This window comes from Amblyraja radiata, chromosome 26 (genome assembly GCF_010909765.2).
Source record: "Amblyraja radiata isolate CabotCenter1 chromosome 26, sAmbRad1.1.pri, whole genome shotgun sequence".
Taxonomy (NCBI): Eukaryota; Metazoa; Chordata; class Chondrichthyes; order Rajiformes; family Rajidae; genus Amblyraja; species Amblyraja radiata.
Window position 1 is genome coordinate 939,948 of NC_045981.1, and position 22,556 is coordinate 962,503.

At 40.6% G+C, this 22,556-nt stretch overlaps 1 protein-coding gene across 1 annotated transcript in view; it reads left to right on the top strand.

Moving 5' to 3' along the window:
* The window catches only part of myh10 (myosin heavy chain 10), a 132,307-nt gene that overhangs the window by 14,622 nt on the left and 95,129 nt on the right, over positions 1-22,556 (top strand). Inside the window, exon 3 of the mRNA XM_033044023.1 lies at positions 7,259-7,415. Coding sequence (XP_032899914.1) covers positions 7,259-7,415 — 157 coding nt within the window. The remainder of the gene's footprint in view (positions 1-7,258; positions 7,416-22,556) is intronic.

Genomic DNA, 22,556 nt, shown 5'->3' on the forward strand with positions numbered 1-22,556 from the left:
AGAATTGTCACTCTCCTCTCAAAATAAATATGAGTGAAGGGAAGGTCCTCTGACATGTAATAGGTTTGGTATTTTGGTGCTGGATTAAGCATGTTGTTGGAGGTCTTGATTTGCCCAAGTAGCAGACCTGTTCAACGAAATGGCATTTCCTCCCTTTATTTTGGCTTCCACTATCCAACAGATGCATTGAGTTTATGAATCAGATGATTACTCTGAAATGTCACTGAAGCTCTTCCTTATGGCTGCAAGAATTTCCAGCGTAGCCTGACTGCAGAGGCAATTTGACAACATTTGGTTTGTAGATGTTGGTCTCTCCAACGTTAAGACTGGAAGTCGATAGCTGTGAATGGCAGCATGTAGATAACACATTAATTCTTTGTGCTTATTCCAAATTGTTCCATGTGCCAGAGTGTCTCTAACATCTTGATTTGATGCTTTTTTGCTTTGCTACGAAGCATCCACATGTGCTGGAAGATTAACAGCGAGCTGGTACCAACTGTGGACTTTATTCTTGGTTCACTGTTAAGATTTCTGCATAAACGGTCTCTGTGGAATGCTGAGAATCTTGTAGGTGGCATAGAGAGCCAAGGAAGTGTTGAATGAATGCGCTGTTAGGGTGGGAAATGAGGGCTGGACAAGTGTGTCCTTGCTGTAGCCAAAAGGGAAGCGGTTGGGAGCGGAGGTGAAGAAGTTTTTTTTTTCAAGTTTTGAATATCTGTAGATTTGTTTCTTTCAATCCATTTTGGAATTTTATTTTTAATTATTCATGTAGAAAATTGTAGCTTTAGCATTTTTTAATCTTACAGAATTGAATCATGAATTTAGACCATCTCTAACTGTCGGGGATTTTTTTTGTGTGTAGGTTGAAGTTGTCTTTGGCTGCACATCTGACTCACTTAAAGGATTAATGTTGATGTTCCTTACCATTATTCACCACCTCCACCTTTGAGGCCTTGCGCAGTATCTTTGTAAACAAAAAATTACTAATGTTTTATTTTTGATTTGACAACTTGATTTGAGACAGCACAGTGTCGCAACGGTGGAGTTGCTGCTGTACAGCGCCAGAGACCAGGGTTTATCTTGACTAGGGGAGCTGTCTGCATTGAGCTCCGTGTCCTGTGCATTTTCTCCAGGATCTCCGGTTTCCTCCCACACTCCAACAAAGTGCAGGTTTGTAGGTTAATTGGCTTGGTGAATTTGTAAATTGTCGCTAGTATGTGCAGGATAGCGATAATGTACGGATGTGGCTGGTCAGCATGGACTCGGTGAGCCGAGGGGCCTGTTTCCACGCTGTATCTCTGAATTAAACTAAACTTATTGAGTTAATATGAATAACAGCTGAAATTCTGCTGGGAACTGGAACAAGTTCTTGTACCTGCTTTCTCAGTATTATTTAAGCAATTAAACCACTGAACTTTGTAAAACAAAACATTCTGACTAACCTCCTAGAAATATTATCTCACTACTCAATGAATATTCTAATATCCAACAATGTTATCTTCCTATAACACTTGTTTTGTTTAAAGAAACTGTTACGTTGAGGCACAAAACTGCAGATGCTGGAATATTGAGCAATAATACAAGAGGAACTGTGTGGGTCCGGCAGCAAGAGGGAATCTTCCATTGAGGGTGTGTTTGTCTTGATGGGTATGGTTCACAAGCACTCAACTTTGCTAGTAATTCGATCTAAAGTAAAATGTCAAGATCTGGCCATCAAACCGTGCAGGACAGTTGCAAAGGCTTTAGCCTGGACCAGTCATTGCATGTGAGAATCTTTTGGGTACCAAAATTAGTTTTGTATGTGTGCTCTGTCTTTTCGTTACAAAGATTATTTTTCCACTTGGTAAAAGTTCTCATTTATTTTATGGAATAAATAATCCTGCTTGGGGAGATAGGGTTAGTGAGAGAGAGAGAGAGAGAGAGAGAGAGAGTAGGTGTTAAGTACATTGAGTGGATGTTCAAACTCAAATTATTTTACAAAACTAAGGACAGGATGTGAACTGTTATAATTGCCTTGAGATTTGAGTGCAAATATGTGATTATTAACCCAATGAAGAATTTCAATGAAACTTAATATTTGAATGAATCTGACATTGAGCGTATGAAATAGTTGATCCATTTGAAGGGACAGATTAGTTTAGAGATACAGCGTAGAAACGGGCCTTTCGGCCAACTGAGTCTGCACTGACCAACATTGTCCATATGCTGATGCTATCCTAAACACTAGGAACAATTAACGGAAGCCAATTAGCCTATAAACCTGCACGTCTTTGAAATGTGGGAGAACGCCAGAGCACCCAGACAAAGCCCACACAGTGACGGAGAATGTACAAACTCCACACACAGTACCCACTTAAAACACTAATATAGTCTTTCAAATCCTGCCACTGTCCTGAATACTCCAATAATAGATCTACGCCGTGCAGAATGAGGGCATGGTGTGCAGTGTTCCTTATTGATTTTGTGGATTCAGTCTGATCTAGACCTGCTTGCTGAACCCTGTGTCATTAGTAGGAAAGGTAAATAGAAGTATAGCCTTTTGCTTGGTATTTGTATAGAGCAGAGTCAGTGGCGTATGAGGTATCAGGGCAGCAGCAGCAACCAAGGTGTTAACCCAAGCCCATGAAGCAAGTTATTAGTTTCTTCTGCAAAACCCCAGATTGGCATCAAAACTCTAAGCAGTATAATTTAGTAGTTCACCTCCATTTGGTGGTGAATATTTACCCTTCCAAGTTCAACATACTTATTCTTTAGGTCAATGCCCCTAAGCTGAATTATTCAATCACAAAACAAGAAGTTGTAATGATGGCCTCAAATGTAGGTCAGCTTAAACATTTATCTGTGTAGGAAGGAAGATGCTGGTTTACATTGAAGATAGACACAAAATGCCGGAGTAACTCGGCGGGTCAGGCAGCATCTCTGGAGTAAAGGAATAGGTGACATTTTGGATCGAGCCCTTCCTTCAGACTGAGAGTCAGGGGAGAGAGAATCTTGAGATATGGAAAGGTTGAGAACAAATCGGTGTCGGCACCATTGGCCATAGAAAGGTTGAGCCCACAATGGTCCATTGTTGGCTGTGGGAAAAGGGGATGGCGAAGGGATGTATTAATACAAAAGAGGAACTGGCAGGACAACTAGAATTGGGGATGGGTGGAGAGAGAGGGAGTGGGTGCTAGTTGCCTTCATTTTAAATAACCAGATGACTTCTGTGGAATTGATCCATGATGGAAATGAGGATTGGCAGGCTTTTGTTTTTTAACTGAAGTAAGAGTTAAGCTAGCTTTGCATTCCTGTGAAGATGAATGTGTTGTTCATTACCACGACTGATTTATCTGTACAAACATTCTTTAAAAATGAGGCTTGTAACCATTACCATGGGCAGGCTGAGGCTTTATTTAATAAAACCGAGATTAAACAACAAAACATTTAAAGACTGTAACCACTCCTTTCCTCCAATACATTAGAGTCTGATTGTAGTAACACACATGCAAACTGGAATACTTATTTTACTTTTGGTACATAACCAGTTTATTTTCAGGTTCAGGGATTGGTGCCCAGGTCTTAATTTATCAGTCCCAAAGTTAATTAACTTTTTTTGCTGATGGATTTGACCTGTTAGGTAGTTGCGAACTCTCTTCAGCCATACGCCATAAATATGAACGAGAGAATTCCACTAACGTCATCAGCTTTTCTTTGTATGTGACAGCAGAGAATTGCTTTTGCATTTGGGCATCCTTATTTCTCAGACTGATTAGTGACTTGATGAGGAATTTATCTTGAGCTGATGTAAAGGGATGCTTAAAAATAAGTGTTTTGATGTTGGATAGAAAAAAATGGGAAGTATAGAGTTAACTCTAAAGTTTTTTTGATTTTCCCTGGCACCACAGTGAAAAGGTTGAGTGGTGATTACTGCACCATTCTATATGGAAGGGTGGAGCGTAGCTGGCAATGGATGAAAGAGATGATTATACCCTTCAGGATTGACCCAAATAAACACCATAACTGGTTATAACCAAATGCTGCTTAATAATTAATGACGACTAACAAGTGCCTAAACGCAATGGAAAGTCATTTTGCAAGATGCATACTACAATTCAGATCTACACATGTTTAAACATAAAGTGCTAGTGTTCTTGGTCAGTAGATTTAGTTATACCTGTACAATATTACAAATGTTGTGCAGTATCACTACTTACCAAATTTGTGCTAATGATCGATTTCATTGAGTCTTTGTGAAGATTTTGCTTGTATTTGAAGGATCAACTTGGCTGGATCCCAAGAAATAAATATTTGAAGGGACCAAACAGCAACGTGAAGCACTCAATAAAAAACTTTTCTTAAACATCCTGGTGCAGTTTTGGGCTGGCGGCCAGTATTTGTTGAATTTTGGGTGACAGGCACCCAATTTTGTACTGCAGCTGTAAAATGTCCAAAGAACAGATTGTGAATAAGTATTGCAATGTAAACTGATTCTGGCCAGCTTGATGTAGATGTGCTTTTCCCATCAAGTTCTTGAAAAGTTGTTCCCAATATCTTTTTGACTGCCCAGCAAAATAAATGAAATATCAATCTGTTAATGCTTAAGCAAATCTGGAATGGATTTTAATCCTGAACAAATGTGACATAATCTACATAATCCAATGTCTCTTACCCCACCCACAATGAGAATGGACCATTGAGATTCTATATTTGTTTTACCAAGAAACAGGCCAAGGTTTCAATCCTTCCTGCCAATTCTGAGTCTTGTGCACCTGAGATTTACATGATAATTACAACCTGTGCTATCAAGTTGACTGGATCCTCAATTCCTTGGGCAATGTAGTACCATCATGTGGAAAGGGAATAACCCCTGCCCATCATGCAATTGAACAAAACCAGGAAGCTCAATTTAAGGTTTGGCTTCCAGGTTCCAAAGTTAACTCCCTTTACGCTGGTGGTTTTGGCATGTTTTGAGAACCACATTTTCAGCTATCCTTTGCAATCGAGAACAAGATAATTCCATAATTTTGATAATTCCATAATGTCATGTTGTTACTAGTGGGCGGAGCACCAAGGCAAATTCCTTGTATGTGAATACTTGGCTAATAAACTTACTTACTTATTGTGATGTTCGATGTCAAGTGGGAGGAGAAAGGATGTTTTCTTTAATCCAGAGTAAGAGAATCAAGAACCAGAGGACATGAGAGGGGAAAAATATAATTGGGACTTGAAGGACAACTTTTCAGAGGGTGGTGGCTATATATAATGAGGTACCAGAGGAGGTAGTTGAGGCAGGTACTATAACATTTAAAAGACATTTGGACAGGTACATGGATAGGAAATGTTTAGAGGGATATGTGTCAAACGCGTGCCGGTGGGCATCTAGGTTGGCATGGGCAAGTTGGGCCGAAGGGCCTCTTTTCATGTTGTATGACTTTGACTACTAATGGAAATAATGTGGAGTGTTTCATAGTTTTTGCATTCTCGGTTTGAGAATTAGGGGGAAAGAAAACAGAACAATTGTTCAATTGCTGAGCAAAGTAGTGCTGGAGTAGCTCAGTGGATCATGCAGCATCTGTGGGGGGAAAGGATAGATTACATTTCCAGTCAACACCCTTTTTCAGACTGAAACATTGCCCTTCCATTCCCTCCACAGATGCTGCCTGACCTGCTGAGTTACTCCAGACCTTAGTGTTTTTTCATGAAGGTTCATCCACCTGTGCAGCACACGTTTCCTGTGTTTTGCAGCTGAACAGATTCTTGATGTCTAAAAGCAGTGGTGCTGAGTAGCCAATTGCATTGAATCCTTATAATTGGCAAAGCATGGCTCATCTTATTTTTTGAACAATATTTAAATACTGTGCGAATTTAAGGAAGATGCTGAAATGACAAACATTACGACATGAATATCTGCAGATGCTACTTCATCAAAATCGACGCAGTGCTGGAGAAACTCAGCCAGTCAGGCAGCATCTCTCAAGAAGATGGATAGGCAACATTTTGCATCGGGGCCCTTAAGATTCTTTCAAACTAACAACTTTGTTACTTTGAGGGCAATAACCATCATTTAACATTAGCTCATAGACCCAAAGCATTGTTCAGTAGCAGCAAAATATGGGTACTCAAGCAAGTTTATCTGATTTTTATACAGCAATAATAATTACAAATTTGAAGATTGCATCAGATCACTGATTCTCTGAACTCGGGTGCTTGTGCTTGCACGCAGCGAGCAGTACTTCTTTTGCAAGAAGCTTTGAATTTCCAGATGGGACTGCACATCTGCAGATGCCAGGACTTAGTCAGTTTCCTAGAGTAATGATGGCAAGTGTTGAGAGTTTCCTATCATTGCAGCTGCAGGTTCCAAAGCAAATTCCAGTCGTGGCTTTTGAAGAGTTTGAGCAAAGATAAAGTTGGCTTATAATCCTTTGGCTGATTATTGGCCAAATCGGATAATGTTCTTCTTAAAATAGAATAAATAGGAAAGTTTGAAGCAAGGTGGTTTCCTAAAATTATTAGGAAAAAAGTGCCAGGATAATTGACATCGGATTGATCATTATTATGGATAATAAGGTCAAATTAATGAGTTAGATTGAGAATGGCAGTATGGACTTTATTGACCAAGGTGATAGTTACTGTAAAGTACTGTTGAATTAATCCCAGTTCCATTTTGGTTTTGAGTCCCAAATTCAAGGTTGATTAGGAATGGGCAGATTATTAAAACATTTTGATTTGTACTCGTGAAACTATGCAGAACTATCAGTATTTGGCTTTTAGAATAGTTTTGCATTAGGCACCCCAGGGGCACAATGGTGGATGGGTGAGGAAAGGGATGTTGCGTCCAAGGAAAGTGAAGGCTGGAGGCCCTGCCACAGCCCGGGACTCGCCCGGATCAGGCATCGCTCATAATAACTAGAGTGTGGACTGGACTTTGAAAATGGCGCTGCATGCATGCGGGATCAATAGATTATTTCTGTGCACTTTGCTAATCGGGGATGTGCTCGGGTATGGCGATACGCTACTGGACTTCTTTGTAAGAACATTATTTCACTGTGTGGCCTATGTGACAATAAAAACAAACTCAATGCTAGTTGAACAATATTCCTGCCTTTCTCTAATCAGGACCGGGGAATGTTGGAACATTAAGACTTTGGTAGTTTAGAAAGTTCAGCTTTTAAATGTTTGTGATTTAATGATGTTGGACTATTATCTTTTGGTCTTAATTACATACTGCTGTCAAAAGCCATTTTCCTTTGTTAACGGTTTCTCTTTCCTTGTTTAGACATACTCCGGTCTCTTCTGTGTGGTGATTAATCCTTACAAGAATCTTCCCATTTATGCCGAACAAATTATTGACATGTACAGAGGGAAAAAGCGACATGAGATGCCACCACACATCTACGCCATCTCTGAAAGTGCCTACAGAAGCATGTTACAGGGTAAGAGGCAAAACTGGATTGCATTGCTGTGTTTAAAAAAAACTAATAATAATGGACAAATTCCTCATGCTAATTTACAGTAATGTTTATGTTGACTTGGTTTCAATGCCCAAGAGCAAAATTATTAGCATTCTAGTTTGTCGTTTCAGACCACTTTGAAATATGTTCTGGTCAGAGTATGAGCACATGTTAGCAATTTAAAGTTGGGACGCACAAGTTGTTTTTTTCTTCCCATTGTTAATGTCTATTTAATGTTCTGTTTAGGTTTGGTGGGGAATAAACCATTTTTGCACAAGAACAGTAATGTTTGGGGCAGCATGGTGGTGCAGCGGTCGAATTGCTGTCTCTTTTTAACCCAGAGTTACTGTCTGTATGGAGTTTGTATGTTCTCTCTGTGACTGCGCGGGTTTTCTCAGTGTGCTCCGGTTTCCTCCCACACTCCAAAGACTCTGGTTATTTGGCATCGGTTTAAAAAAAAAAAAAGTACATTGTCCCTAGTAATGGTTAAGTTGAATGTTGCTTAATATTGATTTAAAAGTCACAGGGAGAAGGTACAAACACAGGCAGCAACTCTACCACTGTGCCACCTCTAAATCCAAATGTGAAACTTTGTGTGGGAGTGATTATGGTATCAGCTGTGCTCAGAGTTAACTCTTCTTGGCTCACAGTAAGATCTTATGCATTGCACATCTCGTGGTTCTAATGCACTCTATGATCTTGCTGGCTATCTAGGCTTATAGTTCAATGTTAGAGTGAGAGACCCCTGTTATTGTCAGAGGACAGGGTAGATCGCATTAGCTGCTCTATTTTAATCTCCCATTGAATACGATGCAATAAAACTTTATCGTATTCAATGAATATGAAATGGCTATTCAATAGCCATCGAATAAGATCATGACATTGTCATGCCTGAAAACTACACTCCAATCTGATTATTTTTTTAAGCTGTCCAAGAATTATTACTGGTCTTCTCCTTGAATACTCGATAGTTATCCACAATTGTTTAAAGGTAGAGAATTCCAAATAGATGTTTGCAAAATATCTTTCACCATTTTGATCTAAAGCCTGATGTCCCCTTATTTTGAGGCTATTCCCATTTTTACTGGGTTGCAGAGTGGAAACGGGGCCTGCAGTCCACCAAGTCCATACCAATCATTTTACACTCGTTCTATTTATCCCACTTTCTCATCCACTCCCTACATATTGAGGGCCATTTGTAGTGGCCAATTAATCTACAAACTCTAACGTCTTTGGAATGTGGGAGGAAACCAATGTGGTTACAAGAGGAACATGCAAATTCCACACGACTGAAGTCGGGATCGAACCTGGTTTGCTGGTGCTGTGAGGCTGCAGGTCTACCAGCTGTGCCTCTTGGTACACACATTTGGTCGTTCCCTCTGCACTCTGACCCCTCATTAGTTTAAAGTCTAAGTCAACACTTAATTCAAAGGGAGGTATATCAGTGAGTGTGAAACCAAAATCCACTGTCTTTGATTCATGTGTGGTCTTGCCAAGTTCTGATAATTATCTCAGAAAAATCTTGATTGGGTCTGTGCATCAAAATAATTAAGTTGATTGAATTTAAGATACTTGGCTTGTTCAAGAAATTACTAGTTGTATTCTGGAAGAACAACATTAGCTAAGGGGTGATGATACTTTTTTTAAAATCCATGGGCAAATGAAGATTACTTGATTTAAATACATAAGAATGCGTTTAAATGGATCCAAGAGCAAAGGTGAAATCAGAACTTTGAAATTAATGCATTAATCTTTCAAACTAATGGCACATTTTTATTTGGAAAAACTGCAGTTGTTGGGAATCTGAAATAAAAACAAAGTTCTGGAAATATTTAACAGATCGGGCAGCATTGTGGCGAGAGAAACAGTTAATGTTTTTGGTCAATGACTGTTTAAGAGACATCGAGTTCTGATGAAGGTCTTTAACTTTCTCCAGAGAATATTGCCCGACCCAAGTATTTTGAGAATTTTGTTTTTACAGCGCAAATCGAAATAGGTTATGTTCAATGCAAAGTAGTTAAAGTGCCCGGGATATATCGGGAGTCAAGAGTGTTTTATTGTCCTAGGCCCCAGATAGAACAATGACATTCTTATTTGCTTCAGCACAACACAATATGTAAACATAATGCACTGTAAACAATACAATAAATGAGAAAAAAAGCTCAGTATGTATATACACATACTCACAGATACACATGTATACAGATTGTATAATATTTATATACACACACAAAAAAACAAAGTGCAATAATAATAATAATAGTCTATGTAGTTCAGAGCTTATTTGAGTTTAATAGCCTAATGGCTATAGGGAAGAAGCTATTCCTCAACCTGTACGTTACAGTTTTCAGGCTCCTGTACCACCTTCCCGATGGCAGGGGTGAAATGAGTATGTGGCTAGGGTGGTGAGGGTCTCTGGTGCTGGCTACCTTTTTGAGGCCGTGACTTCTGTAAATCCCTTTGATGGTGGGGAGGTCAGAACCGTGATGGACTGGGCAGTGATGACAATATTTTGTAGTCTTCTTTGCTCCTGGGCATTCAAGATGAGGAAGGTGTACCCACTGGAAATGTCCATCCAAGACTGGAAGACATCCAAGGTCACAGGAAATTGAGGACATAGCCCAGACCATAGTACAAAGCAACTACAGAAGGTACAGAAGTGTGAAAATGCACACCTTCAGATTCAGGGACGGTTTCCTCCTAGTTGTTATCGGGCAACTGAATCATCCTACCACAACTAGAGAGATAACCTGGTCTATCTACCTCACTGTAGACCCTCAGACTATCTTTACTGGACACTGGACTTTATCTTGCACTAAACGTTACTCCCATCTTCATGTATCTGAACACTGTGAATGACTTGATTGTAAGCACATATAATATTTCCGCTAATTGGTTAGCATGCAAAAAAGCTTTTCACTGCATCTCGAAGCACGTGACACTAAATTAAACAAAAGCACTGTGTCCTCCAGAGATGCTCCGTGAACTGCTGGTTTGCTACATATAATTCCAGCATCTACGGTTCCTTGCACCTTCAGTATTTATCCAATATGTTTGAGCTTTACAATGGAGGAGCAATTTGCTAGGGTTTATTTTCCAGCTGGTGAATGAATACATTTGGGTGCAGGTGGTGCAGCTTTTAGTCCATCCGCTGAATCCAGCTCAGTGGCCTTGTGATAACTCGATCAAGTGAGTTTGAACAGTTAGCTTGGGAATGGGTACAAATGTCATTGGACCATCAGGAACTTGGCAAAACACTCCACTCTGATCTCCAGCTCCCCTCCCCCCCCCTGTAATAGTTTGAATTTGACCTGAGTGGATGTGATGCAGGAATGAACATTTGTGAATGGCTGAAGTGCTCATTGAGAATGAACATCGATGATTAAAACTGCAATGCTTTAACATGGCGCAAGAGAACCGATGCATTAAATGTTTTTGAACATTTGTTCATCAGATGTTCATGATTCCAGTTGCAATGTGTCATGTTGGAGGGGCTTGGAAATGAGCCAAATATTTGGCTGTTTGTGAATGTCTAAATCACTGCATAATGGTTGTTTTGTGTAGAGGTTTTATCGTAGTGAAAGCTGACATAGTTACTGGGTTTCTTTGTTACCATATGTTTATAGACCGAGTGGAGAAATGCCAGGTGGTCTGGTCAGTTAGGCATGAGTTAAGTAACATGGACTTTTAACAGCTGCCTAGTAATTGCATTGTTAAGGGCCTGCCCCACTTATGCCACTACAGGCGACTGCCGAAACATTTTCAACATAAACCATTTATTTACATGTTATCCCGCCTTCACATTGATCACTTTCAAATTGTCTCTTTTGTATTATTATTATTATTATTATTATTATTATTATTATTATTATTCTGTGACTGTGTGGCAAGACATAATTCTTCAACTTTCATGAAGAAAAGAGGTGACTTCCATTACTATGTAGTGTTCTGTGTTTGGTTGGAAAATTCTTTGGTACCTCAGAAGTGCAAGTAGTGAACTTTGGGTGGCACCTGTCATATTTTACATACCAAATGGACTTGCCTATTGTGTCATCTGAAAGATGGCACCCGGATAATTGGGGTAAGGTTTGAAGTTATTTGCCTTAGTTTGTTGGAATTGCATGCATTAAAGTATAAACTGCATTCTGTGCATGCTTGAGTTGTGTCCTATTGCAATGTCCACTAAATTATCCATGGTTGTTGTGCCAATCTCCCCCAAACTCTTGGTCAGGTAGCATCTGGGGATAGGTAATGTTTCAGTTTGGGTTGCTACAGACCAGCCTGGTCTACATAGTGATGATATTGATCGGTTGTGAAGGCTTGCACACTTAAATAACTCGCCACTAGTCACAGCTTTGCCATCTATATTGTGGATGTGAGTGGTTGTTAAAACACCGTACTGTACTTAAAGCCGATCTTCTGCAACAGTTTTTGCCTCAAGAAATACTTTGGAAGATGTGGCAACATTTGCTGGAAATTAAATGGTTGAAGAAACATTGACTAGTGGTCCTTCACCTCTCCTTGACATCTCAGAAAGAACACCAGGGAAGCATCGGGAACCTAGTATGGACGATTGCAGCACCCAATTTCTTTGCTAGTTGAAAATGGAATGTTCATTGATTTAAGACGTTTCTCTCTTAACTCTTTCTGCCAATGGCGAGTCTCTCTGGCAAATTTGGAGGATCTCTCTGACACCGGGGTGGGTGGTTGTAAAACATGGGAGGTCATAGTTTTACGGCATGTAAACCTCGTTTGGCTCACCTTGACTCCAAAGCTCCCACCAAGCTGTGCGGTGGTAGACGCTCCCTGCAAGCCACGGCCACACCACAACAAGTAGGCATGGTTGGTCCGCACCAGACCCAGGAACCTGCCTGGTGTTGTCCAAGCCTCATCTCTTGCTCCACCCCGAAGAGCAGGAACCGATGAAGAATATTGGTGACTGCAGCGGACATTGGACAAAGGGCCGATTTCAAGGGTGGCAGATGGCGAGGATTGGTGTTGCCGGGGCAACAGGCCTAGATAATACTGCACTCTTAAGAACTTTGAAACCTTTGCCGCCAGAAACGTGGCGATCCTTTGTGTACAGCCTTGGTGAAGCTTACTATTACACTACAATCATTGTGCTATTGTACTTATGATTGTGCTTATCTATAGATTATACTGGATTGTATGCAAAACAATTTCACTCTACCTAGCTACACATGACAATAAAGTCTCTATATTGAGTACCTTGTGTAGCGAAACAAGGTTTGGCTTAATATCCTCATGAGATGACCTCTCAATATTACTGCTTGAATGGCCCATTTGGACAAATGTTCAGTCCTTCCTACAGACCACTTGGACATTTTGCACAAAGCTTCGCAACATTTTCATTGTATCTTTCTCTCCTGCACAAAAACCTTAAGAACTAAGTTAAAACTTATTTCATCCGCGTGAGTGACTGGGGGACACGTTACGTTCAAAATAAATTCAACTTAATGTTGGTGCTGGTGGTCTGGGCAGCATTTGTTTTAAGGGGGAAGAATGAATGATTTGGGTCAAGACCCTGCATCGAGACAGGAGAGGGAAGATGTCGCGGGCCAGATGAGCCAATAGATGTTTTGTGGATAAAGGGTGAAGTATGTTGGACAGATGGAGCAGAGTGGGAGGAGAAGAAGTTGAAAGGCAGCTGTAATTAAAAAGGGAAACTTAAAGATAGAAGGACCCAGGGGAGGAGGTTAAAGACAGCTACTGGAAGGTGATGAGCAGAGTTATGAAGACTAACCATGATAAAAACTACTCAGAAAGGAAGGTGACAATGGAAACCATTATGAGAGAGGTAAAGGGCAGGTGGAATCAGGTGGAGGTGGCATCCAGTGGATGAAATCTCTGGGCATTGGGTGGATGGAATAGGGAGGAAATGGATGGTGGTGGGGCTGGGGAGGTATAGAGAAAGTGAATGAAAATGGGAGAGGGAGGGGAACATGGTGAAGGTGACTTGGAATTAGAACATTACATATTCATACCACTTATAGTCTGCCCAGATGTAGGCAAGGAGAGCCAACATTTTGCATTTGTATCCATTTGCCTTTTTGCACCTCTCTTGTCAAGTTTTAGAATGCATCGTTTGGGTACATGGATATGGTGGCAAAGACCAATCTTTGCATAACCTACATTTGTGGAGTGTTTGATGGGGCAAAGTGATGAAATGAGGGCACGGCAGCAGATTGGGATTCTCTCATTTCCAGTACCTCTGAATTTTGAGCATTTTAAAACATACACTTTTGATTAATTACAATCTGAAAATTGAAAAAAAACCCTAGCTTAATGCCAGATGTTGTCTAAATATGCTTGCTTTTGAAGAATTCAAAATTTGTAAATTCTGTCAATTTATTTAGTTGTGTTAACCTGGTGAATTGTATTTTGAGGTTAATAATTGTTCTTGGCCCCCTACTGCAAGTCTGAAAAAGGATCCCAACCCAAAATGTCTGTCTGTTCCCTCCACAGATTCTGCCTGATTTGCTGAATTCCTCCAGCACTTTGTTTTGCTCAAGGTTCCAGTATCTGCAGTTCCCTGTGTCATCAGTTTTGCTGTTTCCTCTTAAATGGCATGGTGTAGCAAAAACTGATCCTAAGCATTTTATGATCCTTGACACCCATTTAAAAATACATTCAAAGATGAAACTTGGCTTCATGTTCTGTTTCCTGTGGTGAATAGTGCAAATATCATTAATAAATTACAATAGATGTAGATATCATTGTGCTTGATTACAATGAGCAAATACGTAGGTAGCACAGTGGTGGAGTGATAGTTGCTGCCATACGGTGCCAGAAACCAATGTTTGATCCTGACTATGGGTGCTGTCCGTACAGAGTTTGTACATTCTCCCCGTGACCATGTAGGTTTTCTCCGATTTACTCCTCAATTCCAAAGGCAGACAGGCTAATTAGTTTTGCTAAAAAAACATTATAAATGGTTCCTTGCGTGGAGGATAGTGCTAGTGTACTGGGAACACTGGTGGGTGCAGACACAGTTTGCTGAATGTCTGTGTCCATGCTGTATCTCGATACGTGGTTATAACTTGCTTAAAATCAGGCTTGCTTTCCCCAGTGAGAATTGCTTTACTGGTTTTTCAACAACTCTGCCTTTTGAAACATGGCAGGAGAAGGGATTTATGAAAACTGAAGCTCATCCCAAACACTGCTCCTTCACTCTTATTATTAACTTTGGAAGAGATTCTATTGAAAGGAATGTGAATGGGGCCATAAATGGTCAAGGCTGAGGTTTTTTCAAGTAGCATTTTGTTCAAAACAGCAAAAAAGTTGAGTGCAGCTTTCCTGTGTGGAATGATTGGAATGAACAGTGTGTAACATTATTTATCCAGTCAGGACAGATTAACTAGTTCTAATGAATTCCCACTGATGTTGAACTATAAGTGGTGTACTTGTGCGACAGGATTACTGATTTCAATGCTTGGGAACAATGATTATATTTTTAACTAGAGTTATTTAAGATTATCCATGAAGTTTTGATTGAAAAGGATTTGGAAAATATGTAATTTGTCCTTTGAGGAGAGAGGATACCTGTGCATGTTATTTCAGTTCATATGATCGTAAATCCCAATAGCAGTTTAATCTAATTCCCGGCATTATTGTTTGTCTGGATAGAGTCAAATAGAAAGCAATTATTTTGCAATTTAACCTTTTTCACAATGGGTGGTGGATGATCGGCTGGGAATTGGTGGGTCCGAGATACTCTATGAGAAGCTTTACAATAACTACAACAAAGGCATCTGAAAGCAGTAGATGTCTTACATCAGATTTTACATAGAAAATAGGTGCAGGAGTAGGCCATTTGGCCCTTTGACCTGCACCACCATTCAATATGCTCATGGCAGATCATTCCAAATCAGTATCACGTTCCTGCTTTCTCCCCATATCCTTTGATTCCGTTAGCCCTGAGAGCTATATCTAACTCCAGATGAAATCCTTAAATCCAGATGAATAATTATCTGTGAATTGCCATTTGAAACCTCATTAACTTATCAATGGGATGACATCTGCAATTTTCCCCCATGGAGTTCCTGAATGTTTCCTTGTCCTATCCATTTCTCCCCCACCTTCTCTGCCAACACGGTAGAGCTGCTGCCTTCAGGGTCTGTCCCACTTGGATGACCTAATCCATACGTTTAGAAGACCCTAGACAAGTTGAAAAAAATGTCACGGTCATGCTGACTCGGCGAAGTAAAAGACCTACGACTATATCTACAACCTCCCTCAACCTCAGTCTTCCACACCCAAGACCAACTACGACTAGCTACGAGTGGAAAATGATCACATGATAAAATGATGTCATGTTTGCATTTTTTTTTCTCTGGCCAGTTCCCAACCTACGGCTACCATCACGACCTACTTGCGCGTAAAAAGTATCAATTATTTCCATGCCGACCTTTTTTTACACGTGGACAATTTTTATCAGGCTGGAAAAAAACGCCGCGACCTACTTGAGGCCATGAGTACGTGGAGATCACACACGAGCATGACGAAGAGTTATGAAGACCTCCTGCGACCTCCTATGACCTCGTGGCGACCATGCTGCGAGTATGAGGCAAGGGCAAAGTCGGCAGAGGTCTCCAATTAGGTTGTGAAAGTGGGACGGGCTTTAATGCCAGAGACCCAGGTTCGGCCCTGACTATGGGTGCTGTCTGAACGGAGTTTCTACATTCTCTGTGACCGTGTACGTATTCTTCGGGTGCTCCAGTTTCCCCTCGCACTCCAAAGATGTACAGGTTCGTAGGTTAATTGGCTTATGTAAGTTGCCTCTAGTGTGTAGGATAGGTGATCATTGGTCGGTACAGACTCTCTGGGCCAAAGGGTTTGTTTCCATGCTGTATCTCTAAACTAATCTTAAAATTACCTTCTTTTCCTCTTTCCCAGTTAGTTCCAAGTCTTCAGCCTGAAGCATTAACTCAGTTTATTTTTCCAAAGATGCTGCCTGGTTTTAATATTTCTGCCATTTTCTGTTTAAGTGAGGTGCTATGCATTTTTGATGACTAGCATGTGTGGTGCTGTTCCTGGGTTTGCAGAAGTAATTCGATAAGCTGCTGCATTACAGGTTGTTGTGGAAAGTAAAAGCTCATGATGCAGGAGGTAATGTAACGGCTGAAAGGAAACGGGAGGCAAAAATTGGTATTTTCTTTGCAATTTTCATGCAGTCATATGGCCCAGGGATTGGTTCTGGGGCCTCAACATTTAAAAATTATGTCAATGACTTGCAATTTCAGTGATAAACGAAGGAATGGTTCACGTGCTCTGTCTAATGAGTAGACATTAGTTTGGGCTATGTTGGTAAGAATGTCTGGTGTTTTCTTTAGGGCTTTATTATATACCCTTTAACCAATTAAACAAATGTAACAGGATGCTAATAGTAAATCATCAGAGATAAACTTCACAATGTTTGAAAGTTTATAAAAAAAAAAAAAAAAAAATAATAATTTCATCTTGGCTATGGATCATTCTCATTATTTTGCACTATGGGCAACTGCTGTAGAATTAATGGGTAGAAATGAACTGCAGGTGCTGGTATATACTGAAGATGGGCACAGAGTGCTGGAGTTTCAGAGGGCAAGGCAGCATCTCTGGAGAAAAAGAATGGGTAACATTTCGAGTCGGGACCCTTCTTCAAGTTCTTTAGCCTGGTTAAAAGAGGGAGCAGGGCAAGCCCCAACAGAATCATTACTACGATTCCATGTAAAGGGGGGAGGGGCGACTGGGCCAAGAACTACAGTTAAGTCTGGTGGAAATGGGATGATCATATTTTACATGGTTCCCCTAATTCTAGTTCATTGCAACTAAAAACTATTCCACCTCTTGCTTTTGATTTGAAAATGGCTATGAAATATCAGGAATGAGTCAAAGGCTTTGTGTGACGGTGAAAGAGGAGAATGGGTGAAAGAGGAGAATGGGGGGGAAACAATCATTGCATTTTCTGTAACAGATGGGTTAACATTAAAAACAATTTACATGGCAATTTGAAGTTGTGATCATTTTAAATTATGGAACTGGGAATTACTGGAAATTTCCTTTGCTCTGGAGTTGACTCCCATCCACATGGCAAGCATTCATCAAAGGAATGTATTGTTTCATTGTAATTAAAACAATGTGCTTCTCAAATCAATCAAATTGGACCAATGTTAAGTTACTCTGAATCAGTTATTAGCTTCACTGCAACAAAAGTGCATGTTATTGATCTAAAACACAACTAGTTACATCTATATCCATTGAGTTTTCATGAAATTGTTGTTCTGTGGCAATTAAAAAAAAATGAATGCATAGATGTACTGAGTGGCAAATATTATATTTAATTTCCCTTCCCCTGACTCTCAGTCTGAAGAAGAGTCTCGACGCAAACCATCACCTATTCCTTTTCTCCAGACATGCTGCCTGACCCGCTGAGTTACCCCAGCTCTTTGTGTTTATCCTTTACAGTTTTTGATACTTGAGCTATTGAGTATACTTTTGTTTGCAGTGATCCAAGGGATAATTTTCAGGAAGAATGTTTGTGATGCAACTTGCATTGATTTAGTTCAATATGTTATACCTGGCTGGTTTCCCACAATCGCACCAAGATTTATAAGGTCAGAACAAATGCTGGTCAGTTGCAGTGGTAATATATGCTTCATCATAGCACAGATTAATCTCACATGGGCCTCTCAAAAAGAACATCTGCTTAATTAACAGCATGGGATGGGCACATGTAGGCTACTTGATATGTTTATCACAGACTCAACAATTACAATATCATGTTGTTATTCTATGCAGGAATCACTCTGCTGTAGTTTCTTATGTCAAACTCTTGTAGAGAAAATGGGCTTTGAACACTACAAATTTGATCTAATTGGGGTAAATGTATTTTCCTTAGTTGATGCTGCACATAACAGTGTTAGACACTGGTATTAACTCTTGATTTTAAGGTAGTCTAGTATTGTATGCAGTGGAGCACTGTTTTGTTGATTTGTGGACTTTTGGATGATGTGTAAACAAGCTCCAACACATTCTGTACATAAAGTGGCTCCATTCAAGGTGACCCTTGGATCACTCTAACCCATAATACCATCTCAACCACACTCGAGAATGTTAAATTGAGTATAGTATTGGCCACTCAGTTCAACTCTGATGCACTAATTTCACTCGAGACAAGCAAAAGATTGAAGCCATAAGTAGATGTTGGAAGGTGAATCCTTGAAGATGTATTGAACACGTGACTGGTTAGGCCCAAGGGTATAAAATAAAATTACTACCTTCCTGTTTGAAGAAAAGCAAAATTCCATAGTTGCTGAGAACCTAGAATATTGGAAGCACTCGATGGATCTGACGACATGACCTGGGCTGTTGTCCCGCCACTTCCTAGTCATACAGTATGGGAATGGCCCTCCTCGGCCCAACTTGCCCACTCCATCCATGATGCCCCATCTAAGCTAGTCCCATTTGCCTGCATTTGATTTGTTTACCATAATATCCATGTACCCTCCCAGGTGTCTCTAGTGTAATTGTGTCCTTTGAGGAGCAGCTGAGAAGGAATCAAAAACATTTTCCAAGAAATATGTCAATGAGCATTAGTGGAGAATACAAGAAAAATGATGTTTGAGGCAGGTGCCATCACGACTGGAAAATGATCATTGGTGAAAAGTATTTTACTCACCAGGAATGGTCCCTGGTCTGTATAGGGTTCCCTGCATTTGTTTGACTTGGACAGCCTAATTATAGTTTCAATAATATAAAGACATTGGAAACTGAGGATGCTGGTTTACATAGGAAGATGGTGCTGGAGTAACTCGGCTGGTCAGCATCACTGCATAACATGGATATGTGCCCTTCTTGGGTGATGTTTCGGGTCAGAACCCCAAATGCTGCTTGTCTTGAGTTGCTCCAGCACTTCAAGTGGTTTCTGAGGCTAATGTTAAAGCACAGTTTTAATACGTCCCATTTGGAGTGAATGTTACAAAAAATTGTTGGTGACTTTTGAAAATTAAAACATGTATATGGGGTGCACTGTGGCACAGATGGGGTTTTATCCTGACTACAGGTGCTGTCTGTATGCAGTTTGTATGCTCTCCCTGTTACCATGTGAATTTTCTCCGGGTGCTCTAGTTTCCGCCCACATTCCAAAGACGTGCAGGTTTGTGGGTTAATTGGCTTCTATAAAACTGTAAATTGACCCTTGTGTGGGATAGCGCTAGTGTATAGGGTGTTCGCTGGTTGGCGCAGTCTGGGTGGGCCGAACAGGGTGGGCCTGTTTCCACGCTGTATATCTAAAGTGACTAACCTTGTTCCATTGTTATGTGGGCCAAGTCACCATTGAGGTAGCACATGAGATATTTGTCGTATCCTGATCACGTGGATGATTTTATTAAACTGTTCATATGGAATCTTCTGGGACCATTCAGTACAATTGAAGCCAAGAGAGCATTTGAATTATTTTTTGATTTTTGTTTTAATATGGCTATTAAGAGCAATCTTTAAGATTTAAAATGCCCATTTAGTTTTCCTCAATAAAAGGGATTAGAGTAAATGGGTGCCTGTCACCCTGTATACAAGGTTTAGTTTTCAAAAGTTAAGAATTCATGTAACATTCACTCCAATAGTTGATTGCATTAGTTAGGATGCCATAACTGTGTAGTGGCCACAAATGTGGGTACATTTTTTGTCTTCCCATGAAATAGACTTGTCAATATCCTAAGATCAATGGATTTGTCACTGTCTTGTAGCATTGGACAAGGGGACCTTCAGGCCCCATCAAGCACCCATTTGTTTTAATCCAATTTTATTTTATCCACAAACCCATAAACTCTCCTCTGGATTGACCATTCCATACAACATGAGCAATTTACAATGGTTAATTAGCCTACCGTCCACCACACACCTTCTTTACGATGGGGAGGAGACTAATATGTATTGGAATGTGAAACACCATTGAAGTATTTCAGTCTGCACCAAGTGTACAATTTATAACATGGGCATAACAAATGAAACGCTGGATTATGTTTTAGGCCAAAACTTACTTTCATTAAGGCATGCACAATGGAGGATGATGTGTAAGGCCTGCTTTGTTGGTTAATGACTCTAATTGGAGGTTGTTAATTGAGTGTGAAATCGTGGGTAGCAAAATTAAATGCATCATCAATGAACCTACATTATAAATGATCTACAATTAATGGGTGTATGATTCAATTTGGACAGGACATTACTTACTGGTTTATTACTTCAATAAGCCATTGAGTTTCCATGCCACATGACACACTAAAAAATGTTCTCAAGAAACTAGATGGTATTTTAATTTGCTCAGTGACTGCCCTTCATAATGTTTGGGGCAAAGACCCATCATTTATTTATTTACCTCTGTACTCCACAATTTGAGATTTGTAATAGAAAAAAATCACATGTGGTTGAAGTGCACATTGTCAGATTTTATTAAAGGTCATTTTTATACATTTTGGTTTCAACATGTAGAAACTACAGCTGTGTTGATACATAGTCTGAATCTCCCCCCCCCCCCCCCCCCCCCCCCCCCAATTTCAGGGCAGCATTATGTTTGGGACACATGGCTTCACAAGCGTTTATAATTGCTCAGGAGTGTTTAATTGCTTCCTTAATGCAGGTATAAGAGAGCTCTCAACACCTAGTCTTTCCTCCAGTCTTTCCGTCACCTTTGGAAACTTTTATTTCTGTTTATCAACATGAGGACCAGAGTTGTGCCAATGAAAGTTAAAGAAGCCATTATGAGACTGAGAAACAAGAGTAAAACTGTTAGAGACATCAGCCAAACCTTAGGCTTACCAAAATTAACTGTTTGGAACATCGTTAAGAAGAAAGAGAGCACTGGTGAGCTTACTAATCGCAAAGGGACTGGCAGGCCAAGGAAGACCTCCACAGAAAAATTCTCTCTATAATAAAGAAAAAAAAAACAAACACCTGTCCAACAGATCAGAAACACCCTTCAGGAGTCAGGCGTGGATTTGTCAATGACCACTGTCTGTAGAAGACTTCATGAACAGAAATACAGAGGCTACACTGCAAGATGCAAACCACTGGTTAGCCGCAAAATAGGATGGCCAGGTTACAATTTGCCAAAAAGTCATTAAAAGAGCAACCACAGTTCTGGAAAAGGGTCTTGTGGACAGATAAGGCCAAGATTGACTTGTATCAGAGTGATGGCAAGAGCAAAGTATGGAGGAGAGAAGGAACTGCCCAAGATCCAAAGCATACCACTTCACCTGTGAAACACGGTGGTGGGGGAGTTATGGCCTGGGCATGTATGGCTGCTGAAGGTACTGGCTCACTTATCTTCATTGATGATACAACTGCTGGTGGTAGTAGCATAATTAATTCTGTAGTGTGTAGACACATCCTATCTGCTCAAGTTCAAACAAATGCCTCAAAACTCATTGGCCGACGGTTCATTCTACAGCAAGACAATTCAATTCAATTCAATTTTATTGTCATTGCACAGATACAAGTATGGCTACAACGAAATGCAGTTTAGCGTCAGTCCGTAGTAATAGTGCAATATAGAAATAAAAATACAGAATAAGCAAACAATGTGGACGGAGAGAGACTGGAGAAATCTATCGGCGGGACTCCGAGTTCAGCAATGTGATAGTGTTGTTGTAGAAGCTGTTCCTCATCCTACTAGTACGAGACCTGAGGCTCCTGTACCGCCTCCCTGATTGGAGGAGGGCAAACAGTCCATGGTTAGGGTGGGAGGGGTCTTTGATGATCTTCCCAGCCCGTCTCAGACACCGTTTTCGGTGGAGGGCATCCATGGCAGGGAGCGGGGCACCGATGATGTACTGCGCGGTTTTCACCACCCGTTGTAGTGCCTTCCTGTCCGCTACGGTGCAACTGCTGTACCATACCGTGAAGCAGGTGGTCAGGAAGCTTTCGATGGTACAGCGGTAAAAGTTGGTCAGGATCTGGGGGGACAGGTGAGCTTTCTTGAGCCTCCTCAGGAAGTCTTCTTGGAGTTGAGGACGAGGTTATTGTTGGCACACCAGGTTGTCAGGTGCTGGACCTCCTCCCTGTAGGCTGACTCATCGTTGTCACTGATCAGTCCTACCACCTTGGTGTCGTCGGCAAATTTAATGA